General features: G+C 40.1%; 1 protein-coding gene across 10 annotated transcripts; it reads right to left on the bottom strand.

Moving 5' to 3' along the window:
• Window positions 1-1,058: 1,058 nt before the first annotated feature.
• On the bottom strand, window positions 1,059-5,924 carry LOC123111514 (uncharacterized). Of its 10 annotated transcripts, none has more exons than XM_044532320.1 (7): window positions 5,145-5,924; window positions 4,988-5,056; window positions 4,343-4,356; window positions 4,120-4,225; window positions 3,943-4,041; window positions 3,724-3,809; window positions 1,059-3,473 (listed from the first exon to the last, which is right to left on the bottom strand). In XM_044532320.1, the coding sequence occupies exons 1-6, from the start codon at window positions 5,399-5,401 to the stop codon at window positions 3,779-3,781; spliced, it is 576 nt and encodes a 191-aa protein (XP_044388255.1). In that variant the 5' UTR covers window positions 5,402-5,924; the 3' UTR covers window positions 1,059-3,473; window positions 3,724-3,778. The 10 variants fall into 10 exon arrangements, 4 of the variants coding, with proteins under 4 accessions (XP_044388255.1, XP_044388254.1, XP_044388257.1 ...); XM_044532319.1 differs by having other exon boundaries at window positions 1,059-3,495; XR_006454517.1 differs by lacking the exon at window positions 3,943-4,041 and having other exon boundaries at window positions 5,145-5,923.
• Window positions 5,925-13,551: the final 7,627 nt, after the last annotated feature.

Below are 13,551 nucleotides of genomic sequence, written 5' to 3' on the forward strand. Positions count from 1 at the left end.
TGTTTTAGTAGCGGGCAAGCATATATGATAACAAATTTAATCCCCTTTAATAAAATAGAGACTTGTCATCTACAATGAGATATACCTACACATTTTAATTTGGTAGTAGAGTCCCATTTCAAGACCATGTCATGTTGAAAAAATGAGTATTTTTCAGTAATCTCCCGTTGCGCCAAATTGCGAACACGCCATACGTGCTTTGAAAATATTCCATTTATCAGTGTTGAGCAAGCACATATGGTTACTATTCTAACCACTATATAAACAAAATGAACGGGGACTTGTATAAGGGTAACTGAAGTTCAAAAGAAAAAAGTGTTATATGTGTTGTTTTTCTGATGATTTGGGTCTTGGAACACCTGAATAGGAAAGCATAGTATTGCAAGTAAGAAAATGTGAAACATTGCTAATAACTTGCCTCATATACATAATAGTTTTAGGCCATACAAGCAGTGAGGAAAAGAAAAACAGTCTATATGTGATGAAGCAAGCCTAAGTCAAATAGGTAATGCCCATACAACCAAATTCATTACAATGGATGGATTTCAGTCCTAAAACTGGAAAGTAAATATGCATAACAGAAGTGAACCGTAGAACGTGGTTTATACAACTTCATGAATATACTTAATATCCTGGCAGCACCATATCCATACTACTTGAAGAAGTAAATAATCAAATGACAATCACACATGAGTTGTAGGGTTTTATCGTTTCCACTTTACAATCCGAACAAAACTATATAATTGATCTGCAAGTAATTACATGTCATGATAATAGCTTCGACAAATATCCATCTTTTATGGCATAAACACATATATATTGATTACAGTCAGTAATGAGAAGTGATGATAGCTCACTATAACATCGTGCACACGCTTACTTTTACCAAAGCGCTGTTAACAGAGAGCCTCAATCGAACCCTTATGGTATTAGCTAAGGGGAGGTTTCGTGTGATTTTGATATTTCTCCAGCTTACGTTTTTCGAGTTGCCACGACTATGGTGGATGTCTTAAGATTGTCAGAATCAACATTCCAATAGTAATGGGTATAATACAGTGTAGGAAACATGGAATTCTAACTATAGCTAGACCCAATCAATAAGCAATATAGATTTGCCCCAATGGCAGTGTTAACATGAAAATAACGGAAGGTGAGAGATAAAAGCTAGGTGGTAGGACTATAAAGAGTGGCTGCAAGTCAGCGTCTCTAGTATTCAGTCACAACGACATTCAACTCCAGCCAGAGCAATTCTCAGCTATGCTTCCTTCTCAGTAGCACAATAGCTGAAAAATGTAACTTTCTTAATAACTGTGCATCAATACCGCAAATACACACTTACTGTGATAGATTCCAAACTTAGTACAAATTCCCCTCTCCAGTTCATCTTGAAATTAAGAGTTTAGAAGAAAGTAAGATTTCCGTTTGTGCTATACCAATCAGGATACATTTACTGTCGAAAACTATATATATAGATGATCATGCGGCCAGAGCTAGCGCTCAGCAACAATAGTCCAGTTCTCTTTTGTCCGCCACTTTCTCAAACTGAAGATGAATTGCTCGTTCCTATCTCTATGCCGTTACACATGAGCAGACGACATTTAGCACGGAAGGCTGAAATTTCTAGGCATCAATCTTGTGAACAGATGAGTTATGAAGCAAAAGATACATACTGCAGAGTAAAACTACATGAGAAATGATTAGTGGAAAACAATATAATTTGTTTATTGTAAGAACTGAAAACACCGGAGAACCAATATACTTCTTATAGTAATAATTCATATCCAAAAAGTAATCGATTATGGGAGCATCTAACGCTGATTTAAGCAGACATTTCATAAAAACATGTCAAAGAATTATCAATTATATCCAACTAATTACTAAAACGGGATTTACTGTCAGTATACATCTATATTCAGTTAGAAATTATGGAGATCCAAGGAGAATTATCTAGGTTGTATGACATGAGTGCATAAATCTTACAAAGGCTAATTAATCATCAGATACCTTAACATCTCAAAAAGCTTAATCCTTAGAATATTTCCATATCTAGAATGAAAATAATCACATCATGTAATTACTAAAACAGGTACAAAATACAGTCAAGTCGATTTTTCATTTTTACAGAATAATTGGTGAGCATGACATTGAGCTATTGTATCACTAAAATGTAGCAGCCAATGGGACCAGCAGAAACCTATACATCTAGAAGAAAATAGTATCCAAAATTGTACCATTGAAGGGAAATGATACTCAGACCAAGATAAAGTCTGCTTCACGGCCACACTCACACATTCAGTTACAATCAGCTTAGTCGGCCTGTGAGAGGAGCCTGTGTGTACATATTGGACACTACCTGGATACATATAGTTTGTTGTGATGGAAGTCTCGGGCTCGTAATGTGGAGAAGGGAACTGATACTCAGACCAAGATAAAGTCTGCTTCACGGCCACACACACACATTCAGTTACAATCAGCTTAGTCGGCCTGTGAGAGGAGCCTGTGTGTACATATTGGACACTACCTGGATACATATAGTTTGTTGTGATGGAAGTCTCGGGCTCGTAATGTGGATATGGATGACTCAAGCAGAGCGACAACATGTGTACACATAGAAAATCATATAGTGGTTACTTATCAAACTCAGTTATTGTCTCAACTGGAAACATGCAAGCGGAATTCCGAGAAGAGATAATGTCGCAATCATCCAAATGTGCGATTAAAAAAGTGGTATGAAATTGAAGGATTTCTATTAACTTGCAAAATCAGAATAGTATTGTCAAAGTGCAACATTATTTCAATTTACTAAAAACTCAAAAATGCTTGACCGTTAAGAACTTCTTTGGAAGTCAAGTTAAAAGTCCAGGTGGATTAATATTCTTAGGATAACTGGCCAAGTATATGTGCTATATTGAGTCTTCAATTTAGGTTCTGTATATATAGATTCCTAGCCAAAAATTACAGCCTATACTAATACTCATCCAAATGTGCGATTAAAAAAGTGGTATGAAACTGAAGGATTTCTATTAACTTGCAAAATCAGAATAGTATTGTCAAAGTGCAACATTATTTCAATTTACTAAAAACTCAAAAATGCTTGATCGTTAAGAACTTCTTTGGAAGTCAAGTTAAAAGTCCAGGTGGATTAATATTCTTAGGATAACTGGCCAAGTATATGTGCTATATTGAGTTTTCAGTTTAGGTTCTGTATATATAGATTCCTAGCCAAAAATTACAGCCTATACTAATACTGTAATACATGACTGGATATCAAGATCACCAGGATAAATAGTTTCCTTATAGAATCACGTATGGTTGTGCAGCTAATTAAACATCTAGATAAATATAAAGGATATACCTTCTTTTCATCTGACAATCTCCCGTAATCAACCACACTTGTAATATCTTGGAAGGAGTTTGTGCCTGTAATTGGGAGGGTCTTGTGAAATGTTTAATCTAGTTATCCTTGCCTTCCTCTGTAGATAACCAGGTGCAGTACTGATCAAACAAAAAAAATATTCACAAGAAATGAAAAGAGGGTTCAACATTGCAAACAAAAAATAGACCTGACAGAAAATCAAAAGCTTATAGACACAAACACAAATAGTTGGTACCCAGATCTTCAGATCGGAAATGACTTAGATTTATTTTTTCCTTAGATTGCAAGGATCAGATCATTAGATTAGTTAGTACTGCTCACAAAAGGGTCCAAGTGCAAGTACTCACACGCCAATGGAAGGCAGACCACGTGCACGATGACACACGACCTGCTCTATTTTCTTCATGCTTTTTGCTTCATTCCCATACAATGCCTGAAACCAGCAAGCACCAGGATGGGGATTAGAACTCTGAATTTACACGCAGATTAAGGAGAAACACACACACAAAGCTTCGATACAAAGTTCAGTTAGGGTCCTCTCCGAGGAAAAGGTATCCCCTCCTCACCATCCTCCTTCTAGAAAGTGCATAAACTGGGACTTATAATTAAGAAATTGCCACACCAGTAAGCACGCACACATCACACACGCTGCAAGTAAGGCAGAACTGCGAGAGCAGAGACGATATGTCACGGTGGTGACCTGCACACCTCATGTGGAGTATGGAGAGGAGGGAGAGGCCTACCTGGCTGGTGTCGCTCTTCCAGGGCACGGACCGGCGAAAGAAGACGGCAGCGCAAAATCCTTCCTGGGGTCTGTCTTCTCCACCATTGGCCGAGGCCTAATTTTTCCTAGCAAAAGATATCGCATCATGAGCAAAAGAACGAACTCGCAACTAACATTTCAAATCGAGATTTATCAATTAGCAATCCCAAAATATATAAATAAAGGGGCTTCTAATTAACCACCTGAGTATTTCGAGCTGTGCCGGAATCCAACAACCATACATTAACAGAGAAGCATAAACATGTTAATAAACAATTAATGCATGAAGCAACATGAAAGTACAGAAAAGGCAATCAACTCTTAAGGTCCGCACACAAAATTTTAACAGATATTTTGGCATTGTATTCTTCCTAGTATGCTTAGTGTATACAAGAAAATGATCGTACTTCAGTTATACATTACACAAAGGCAGACCCAGAAGAACACTTGGCTGACCTAGCTTCAGCAATGTATTTCAGAGCAATTTAGCATTGTATTCTTCCTAGAGCTTCAGATCAGGAAGAAGGAAGAACAGACGGTGCCCAAGGAAGTGACCATCTCTGACTTCCCCGTCTTCCTCAGCATTGACCCATGATCATAAGAGAATTATAGCCTTACTGAATTAACTTATATTTCCCTGGAAATCTACCAAGAAATTAATTCGGGAAACATTGAATGGCCATGCTGCATTTTCGCAAGTAATCCTACATACCAACAAGAAATGCTTGCTCACATCCGGCCCACAGGCAAGCACAAAATATAAGGCACATGAGACCGAACAACACATGAACATGCTAGCACATACAGGAAGCATGACAGGAAGTTAGACACAGGCGAGAGCAACAAACCTTGACAAGCAAAACGGAGACGAAGCAACGAATAGAATGGAGATGCAATAATGGGCCAGATCATACAACCTGTGAAATATAGAATTGAATCCGTCAGTACACAACCACGGGAGGCAATGTCTCAATGTTCAGAGAAGCAAAAGAAAGAACGATTTACCAGGGAAGGAGAAACACTCGAGCCAAACAGCAGTACGAGCGAGGAAAATAGCTACTCCTAGAAGCGAAGGGGAGGAGGGGCACGATGGTGGTCAAGAGTAGGAGAGGAGGAGAGATGCGAATGGCCGGCCCCAGACCGTGTTCATCTCCCATCTGCCGTTGCGGCTCCCTCTCCTCTTTCCTCTGCCTTTCTCCCTCCTCTCCTTCTCTCTTTCCCTCATCTGCTCTCTCTCTCCAGCAAGTAAAGTACAGGCTCATGGCGCTGGATCGAATCGAGCACCCCAGCCGTCACCCTTTGCCCACAGGTCGCCGCCGCTGCCGGAGACGCTCACCGCCGCGCCGCATGCCCCCTCTCATTTGCCGCCATGTCCTTCTCTCTCCCTCTCATCTGCTCGAGGGCCGCCGCCATCGCCCTTTACCTGTAGGTTGGTTCCCCTCCAGAGTTAACTGGCTGGATCCAGAGGCAGGGAAGGAGGAGAGGATGGGGAGGAGGAGGTGCTGAAGGCGGAGGGGGCGAGGCGGCCGTGAGGGACGGGGAAAAGGAGGAGGCGGCGGCGGCATGGAGAAGAGGAGCCGAATGAGGAGCGAGGATTGAGAGCCCGCTGAGGCCGCCGTCGGCCGCACGACCGCAAGAGCCGCCGTCCGCCGCACCACGAGGAAGAGGTGGAGTGCAGCCTCCGGTGTGGCGGTGGCAGGGATCCAGGAAGGAGGAGGGAGGAGGAAGAGAGGAATGGGGTGTGGCGGCTGTGAGAGGGAGGAGGGAGGAGTGCGTGACTGTGGATGGGGAGCTAGGGTTGGTGCGGTCGTGCCCAATGGGCTCCTCGCTCCAGCCCCAGGCAAGCCACGGGACGCGCGACGCGGGGCGCGCGAGGAAAGGCTCCCCGGCCGAAAATGACCCAGCCGTTTCCATCCAAGTGGCCACAGCGCCGGCCCACACGTCATCCCTCGCCACGATAGACCGATCGGTAAAAACGAGCACGCTGAATTCCAGCAACGATCGAACGGCCAGCGCTCGAAAAAAGACCCGGTCAACCCCCATCGAACGGCCAACGAAGGATGCCATCGGGGAGCCTTGTGAGAGCGAGTTGGCTAGCCTCTTTTATGTTTTAGATTGGGCCACATGCACAGAGTCAGTTTTGTCTCCATACAGTACTCCCTCGCGAGTTTATTGGCAACAGGCTAGCCCATTTTGCGAGGCCATTGCTACCTCTTGAACTTGCGTTGGTTTCCCTTGAAGAGGAAAGGGTGATGCAACAATAGTAGCATAAGTATTTCCCTCAGTTTTTGAGAACCAAGGTATCAATCCAGTAGGAGGCTCCTCAAAAGTCCACGCACCTACACAAACAAACAAAGAACTCGCAAACCAACGCAATAAAAGGGGTTGTCAATCCCTTCACGGCCACTTGCGAAAGTGAGATCTAATAGAGATAGTATGATAAGATAAATATATTTTTGGTATTTTATAATATAGATGCAAAAAGTAAAGATGCAAATAAAAGTAGATTGGAAGCAAATATGATAAGAGATAGACCCAAGGGCCATAGGTTTCACTAGAGGCTTCTCTCAAGATAGAATAAGTATTACGGTGGGTGAACAAATTATTGTCGATCAATTGATAGAAAAGCGAATAATTATGAGATTATCTAGGCATGATCATGTATATATGCATCACGTGCATGACAAGTAGACCAACTCCTGCCTGCATCTACTACTATTACTCCACACATCGACCAACTCCTGCCTGCATCTAGAGTATTAAGTTCATAAGAACAGAGTAACGCCCTAAGCAAGATGACATGAAGTAGAGGGATAAAATCATGCAATATGATATAAACCCCATCTTTTTATCCTCGATGGCAACAATACAATACGTGTCTTGCAACCCTTTCTGTCACTGGGTAAGGACACCGCAAGATTGAACCCAAAGCTAAGCACTTCTCCCATGGCAAGAAAGATCAATCTAGTAGGCCAAACCAAACTGATAATTCGAAGAGACTTGCAAAGATAACTCAATCATACATAAAAGAATTCAGAGGATAGTTCAAATATTTCTCATAGATAAACTTGATCATAAACTCACAATTCATCAGATCTCGACAAACACACCGCAAAAAGAGTTTACATCGAATAGATCTCCACAAGAGAGGGGGAGACATTGTATTGAGATCCAAAAAGAGAGAAGAAGCCATCTAGCTAATAACTATGGACCCAAAGGTCTGTGGTAAACTACTCACAACTCATCGGAGGGGCTATGGTGTTGATGTAGAAGCCCTCCATGGTCGATTCCCCCTCCGGCAGAGCGCCGGCGAAGGCTCCAAGATGGGATCTCACGGATACAGAAGGTTACGGCGGTGAAAATTGTGTTTCGTTGGCTCCCTGGATGTTTTCGGGGTACGTAGGCTTATATAGGAGGAAGAAGTACGTCGGTGGCCGCCCGAGGGGCCCACGAGACAGGGGGTGCGCCTTGTAGGGGGGGTGCCCTACCCTCTCGTGGCCGCCTCGGTTGCTTCTTGACTTGCACTCCAAGTCCTCTGGATCACGTTCGTTCCAAAAATCACGCTCCCGAAGGTTTCATTCCATTTGGACTCCGTTTGATATTCCTTTTCTTCGAAATACTTAGGCAAAAAAACAGCAATACGGGCTGGGCCTCCGGTTAGTAGGTTAGTCCCAAGAATGATATAAATGTGTAAAATAAAGCCCATAAACATCCAAAAGGGGTAATATTATAGCATGGAACAATCAAAAAATATAGACATGTTGGAGACGTATCAAGCATCCACAAGCTTAATTCCTGGTCGTCCTCGAGTAGGTAAATGATAAAAACAGAATTTTTGATGTGGAATGCTACCTAGCATAATTCACAATGTAATTTTATTTATTGTGGCATGAATGTTCAGATACAAATGATTCAAGATAAAAGTTCATATTGACATGAAAATGGTGATACTTCAAGCATACTAATCAAAGTAATCATGTCTTCTCAAAATAACATGGCCAAAAAAAGTTATCCCTACAAAATCATATAGTCTGGCCGTTGCTCTATCTTCATCACACAAAGTATTTAATCATGCACAACCCCGATGACAAGCCAAGCAATTGTTTCATACTTTAGTAATCTGAAACTTTTTCAACTTTCACACAATACATGAGCGTGAGCCATGGACATATCATTATATGTGGAATAGAATGGTGGTTGTGGAGAAGACAAAAAGGGAGAAGATAGTCTCACATCAACTAGGCGTATCAATGGGCTATGGAGATGCCCATTAATAGATATCAATGTGAGTGAGTAGGGATTGTCATGCAACGGATGCACTAGAGCTATAAATATATGAAAGCTCAACAAAAGAAACTAAGTGGGTGTGCATCCAACTCGCTTGTTCACGAAGACCTAGGGCATTTTGAGGAAGCCCATCATTGGAATATACAAGCCAAGTTCTATAATGAAAAATTCCCACTAGTATATGTAAGTGACAACATAGGAGACTCTCTATCATGAAGATCATGGTGCTACTTTGAAGCACAAGTGTGGAAAAAGAGATAGTAGCATTGTCCCTTCTCTCTTTTTCTCTCATTTTATTTCATTATTTCTTTTTTTCTCTTTTTTTTTCTTTCTTTGGCCTTTCTTTTTTTTTGGCCTTTTTTTTCTTTTTCTTTTCTTTTTGTAAAGTCCGAAGTCTCGTCCCGACTTGTGGGGGAATCATAGTCTTCATCATTCTTTCCTCACTAGGACAATGCTCTAATAATGAAGATCATCACACTTTTATGGATTTACAACTCAAGAATAACAACTCAAAGCGAGAACAAGATATGCCTCTATATGAATGCCTCCGGCGGTGTACCGGGATATGAAATGAATCAAGAGCAACATGTATGAAAATTATGAAGGTGGCCTTGCCACAAATACAATGTCAACTACATGATCATGCAAAGAGCAATATGACAAAACTAATGCGTGTCATATGAAAGGAACGGTGGAAAGTTGCATGGCAATATATCTCGGAATGGCTATGGAAATGCCATAATAGGTAGGTATGGTGACTGTTTTGAGGAAGGTATATGGTGGGTGTATGGTACCGACGAAAGTTGCGTGGCACAAGAGAGGCTAGCAATGATGGAAGGGTGAGGGTTTGTATAATCCATGGACTCAACATTAGTCAAAAGAACTCATATACTTATTGCAAAAATTAAGAAGTCATCAAAAACAAAGTACTATGCGCATGCTCTTAGGGGGATAGATTGGTAGGAAAAGACCATCGCTCGTCCCCGACCGCCACTCATAAGGAAGACAATAAATAAATAAAATTGTGCTCCAACTTCATCACAAAGCGGTTCACCATACGCGCATGCTACGGGAATCACAACCCTCAACACAAGTATTTTTAATGACCTCAACTAGCATGACTTTAATATCACTACCTCAATATCTCAAAACAATTATCAAGCATCAAATTGATCTAGCATCGAGTTCACTTTCTATGATAGTTTTTATTATACCCAACTTGGATGCTCATCATTCTAGGACCAACTTTGTAACCATCGCAAATACCATGTTGTTCTAAAAGACTCTCAAAATGATATAAGTGAAGCATGAGAGACTAGCAATTTCTTCAAAATTAAGGCACCACTGTGCTCTAAAGGATATAAGTGAAGCATTAGAGCAAAAACTATCAAGCTCAAAAGATATAAGTGAAGCACATAGAGTATTCTAGCAAATTCTAATCAAGTAGGCTTCTCCCAAAAGGTGTGTACAGCAAGGATTATTGTGTTAAACTAAAAAGCAAAGACTAATATAATACACGACGCTCCAGGCAAAACACATATCATGTGGCGAATAAAAATATAGCTCCAAGTAAAGTTACCAATGAACGAAGACGAAAGAGGGGATGCCTTCCCGGGGCATCCCCAAGCTTAGGCTTTTGGCTATCCTTGAATATCTTGGGGTGCTATGGGCATCCCCAAGCTTAGGCTCTTTCCACTCCTTATTCCATAGTCCATAAAAGCTTTACCCAAAACTTGAAAACTTCACAACACAAAACTCAACAGGAAATCTTATAAGCTCTATTAGTGAAAGAAAACAAAACCACCACATAAGGTACTGTAATGAACTCATTCTTTATTTATTTTGGTGTTAAACCTACTGTATTACAACTTCTCTATGGTTTATAAACTATTTTACTAGCCATAGATGCATCAAAATAAGCAAACAACACACGAAAAACAGAATCTGTCAAAAACAGGACAGTCTGTAGCAATCTGTAACTAATGCAAACTTCTGAAACTCTAAAAATCCTACCAAAATAAGAAGTCCTGGAAAATTTGTCTGTTGATCAGCATCAAAAAGAATCAACGCAAAAGCACATTTCTGTGATTTAACAAAACTAAATTCGTTCGTGAAAAGTTTCTGTTTTTCAGCAAAATCAAATCAACTATCATCATAGGTTATCATATAGGTTCTACTTGGCACAAACACTAATTAAAAGATAAAAACACATCTAAACAGAAGGTAGATGCAAGATTTAGTACTAAACAGGAACAAAAACAAAAAACACAAAGAAAATTGGGTTGCCTCCCAACTAGCGCTATCATTTAACGCCCCTAGCTAGGCATAAAAGCGAAGATAGATCTAAGTAGTGCCATATTTGGCACTAAATTCATAAGTAGCTCGCATGATAGATTCATAAGGTAATTTGACTTTCTTTCTTGGAAAGTTCTCCATGCCTTTTGTAATGGAAATTGGAATCTAATATTCCCTTCCTTCATATCAATAATCGCACCAATTGTTCTAAGGAAAGGTCTACCAAGAATAATAGGGCAAGAAAGATTGCAATCTATATCAAGAACGATAAAATCTACGGGCACCAAATTTATATTTGAAACAATGAGAACATCATTGATCCTTCTCATTGGCTTTTTAATGGTGGAATCCGCAAGGTGCAAATTTAAAGAGCAATCATCAAGATCATGGAAACCTAGAATATCACATAAAGTTTTTGAAATCGTGGAAACACTAGCACCCAAATCACACAAAGCAAAACACTCATGATCTTCAATTCTAATCTTTATAGTAGGTTCCCACTCATCATTAAGTTTTCTAGGTATAGAAACTTCCAAATTAAGTTTTTCATCATAAGATTGCGTCAAGGCATCAACGATATGTTTGGTAAAAGCTTTATTTTGACTATAAGCATGAGGAAAATTAACAACGGATTGCAACAAGGAAATACAACCTTCTAAAGAACAATTATCATAATCAAATTCCTTGAAATCCGAGATAGTGGGTTCAATACTATTTAAAGTCATGACCTATCCAATCCCACTTTTACCAATTTTAGCATCAAGATCTAAAAACTCCAAATTCTTGGGACGCCTTCTAGGTAAAGTTGACTCATCTTCAGTCCCATAATTATCAAGATTCATATTGCAAAACAAAGATCTAATAGGAGACGCATCAATAACTTTAAGATCCTCATCATTATCTTCATGGAAACTAGAAGAACATGCATTTATAAAGCTATCTTTCTTAGCACGCAATCTAGCGGTTTTTTCCTTGCACTCGTCAATGGAAACTCTCATTGCTTTGAGAGACTCATTGATATCATGCTTAGGAGGAGAAGATCTATGTTTAAGAGAATCAACATCAAGCGAAAGTCTATCAATGTCCTAGCCAAATCATCAACTTTGAGCAATTTTTCTTCAAGCAAGGCATTAAAATTCTTTTGAGAAATCATAAATTCTTTCACGCTATTCTCAAAATCAGAGGGCATCTTATTAAAATTACCATAAGAATTATTGTAGGAATTTCCATAATTATTAGAGGAATTACTAGGGAACGGTCTAGAATTGAAGTTTCCTCTATAAGCATTGTTACCGAAACTATTCCTACCAACAAAATTCACATCCATAGATTCATTATTATTCTCAATCAAAGTAGACAAAGGCATATCATTGGGATCAAGAGGAATATTTTTAGTAGCGAACAACTTCATAAGTTCATCCATCTTTTCACTCAAAACATTGATTTCTTCTATAGCATGCACTTTTTTACTAGAAGATCTTTCGGTGTGCCATTGAGAATAATTAGCCATAATATTATCAAGAAGTTTTGTAGCATCTCCTAACGTGATTTCCATAAACGTGCCTCCCGCGGCCGAATCTAAAAGATTTCTAGAAGCAAAGTTCAAAACGGCATAAAAATTTTGTATGATCATCCATAAATTCAAACCATGAGTAGGGCAATTGCGAAGCATCAATTTCATTATTTCCCAAGGTTGGGCGACATGCTCATGATCAAGTTGTTTCAAATTCATAATATCGTTCCTAAGAGTGATGATCTTAGCGGGAGGAAAATACTTAGAGATAAAAGCATCTTTGCACTTGTTCCAAGAATCAATACTATTTTTAGGCAAAGACGAAAACCCAACTTTAGCACAATCTCTAAGTGAAAACGGAAAGAACTTCAATTTAACAATATCGTTATCCGTATCTTTCTTCTTTTGCATATCACACAAATCAACAAAGTTGTTTGAGATGAGTAGCGACATCTTCACCGGGAAGGCCGGCGAATTGATCTTTCATAACAAGATTCAGCAAAGCAGTATTGATTTCACAAGACTCAACATCATTAAGAGGAGCAATCGGAGTACTAAGGAAATCATTATTATTGGTATTGGAGAAATCACACAGTTTCGTATTATCTTGCGGCATGGCAACAAGTAATCCAACACATAAGCAAACAGAAAAAGGCAAGCGAAAGAGAGGAGGAGATTGGGAAAGAGAGGGCGAATAAAACAGCAAGGGTGAAGTGGGGGAGAGGAAAACGAGAGGCAAATGGCAAATAATGTAAATGCGAGGGAGATGAGTTTGTGATGGGTACTTGGTATGTCTTGACTTGAGCGAAGACCTCCCCGGCAACGGCGCCAGAAATTGTACGTTGGTGGGAGGTCGAATCCTGACTTGACTTGGTGGAAGCCTCCCCGGCAACGGCGCCAGAAATCGCACATTGGCGGGAGGTCGAATCTTGACTTGACTTGGTGGAAGCCTCCATGGCAACGGCGCCAGAAATCCTTCTTGCTACGTCTTGAGCTTGCGTTGGTTTTCCTTGAAGAGGAAAGGGTGATGCAGCAATAGTAGTGTAAGTATTTCCCTCAGTTTTTGAGAACCAAGGTATCAATCCAGTAGGAGGCTCCTCAAAAGTCCCATGCACCTACACAAACAAACAAAGAACTCGCAACCAACGCAATAAAAGGGGTTGTCAATCCCTTCACGGCCACTTGCGAAAGTGAGATCTAATAGAGATAGTATGATAAGATAAATATATTTTTGGTATTTTATAATATAGATGCAAAAAGTAAAGATGCAAATAAAAGTAGATTGGAAGCAAATATGATAAGAGATAGACCCAAGGG

The sequence above is a fragment of the Triticum aestivum genome, chromosome 5B (genome assembly GCF_018294505.1).
Source record: "Triticum aestivum cultivar Chinese Spring chromosome 5B, IWGSC CS RefSeq v2.1, whole genome shotgun sequence".
In the NCBI taxonomy this organism is placed as follows: Eukaryota; Viridiplantae; Streptophyta; class Magnoliopsida; order Poales; family Poaceae; genus Triticum; species Triticum aestivum.

Coding starts and splice junctions, on each gene's coding strand:
- LOC123111514 (XM_044532320.1), bottom strand. CDS start 5,401: ATGAGCCTGTACTTTACTTGCTGGAGAGAGAGAGCAGATGAGGGAAAG. Junction 4,042..4,119: donor GGAAGAGCGACACCAGCCAG/GTAGGCCTCTCC, acceptor CTGCTCTCGCAG/TTCTGCCTTACTTGCAGCGT. Junction 3,810..3,942: donor CACTTTCTAGAAGGAGGATG/GTGAGGAGGGGA, acceptor TGCTGGTTTCAG/GCATTGTATGGGAATGAAGC.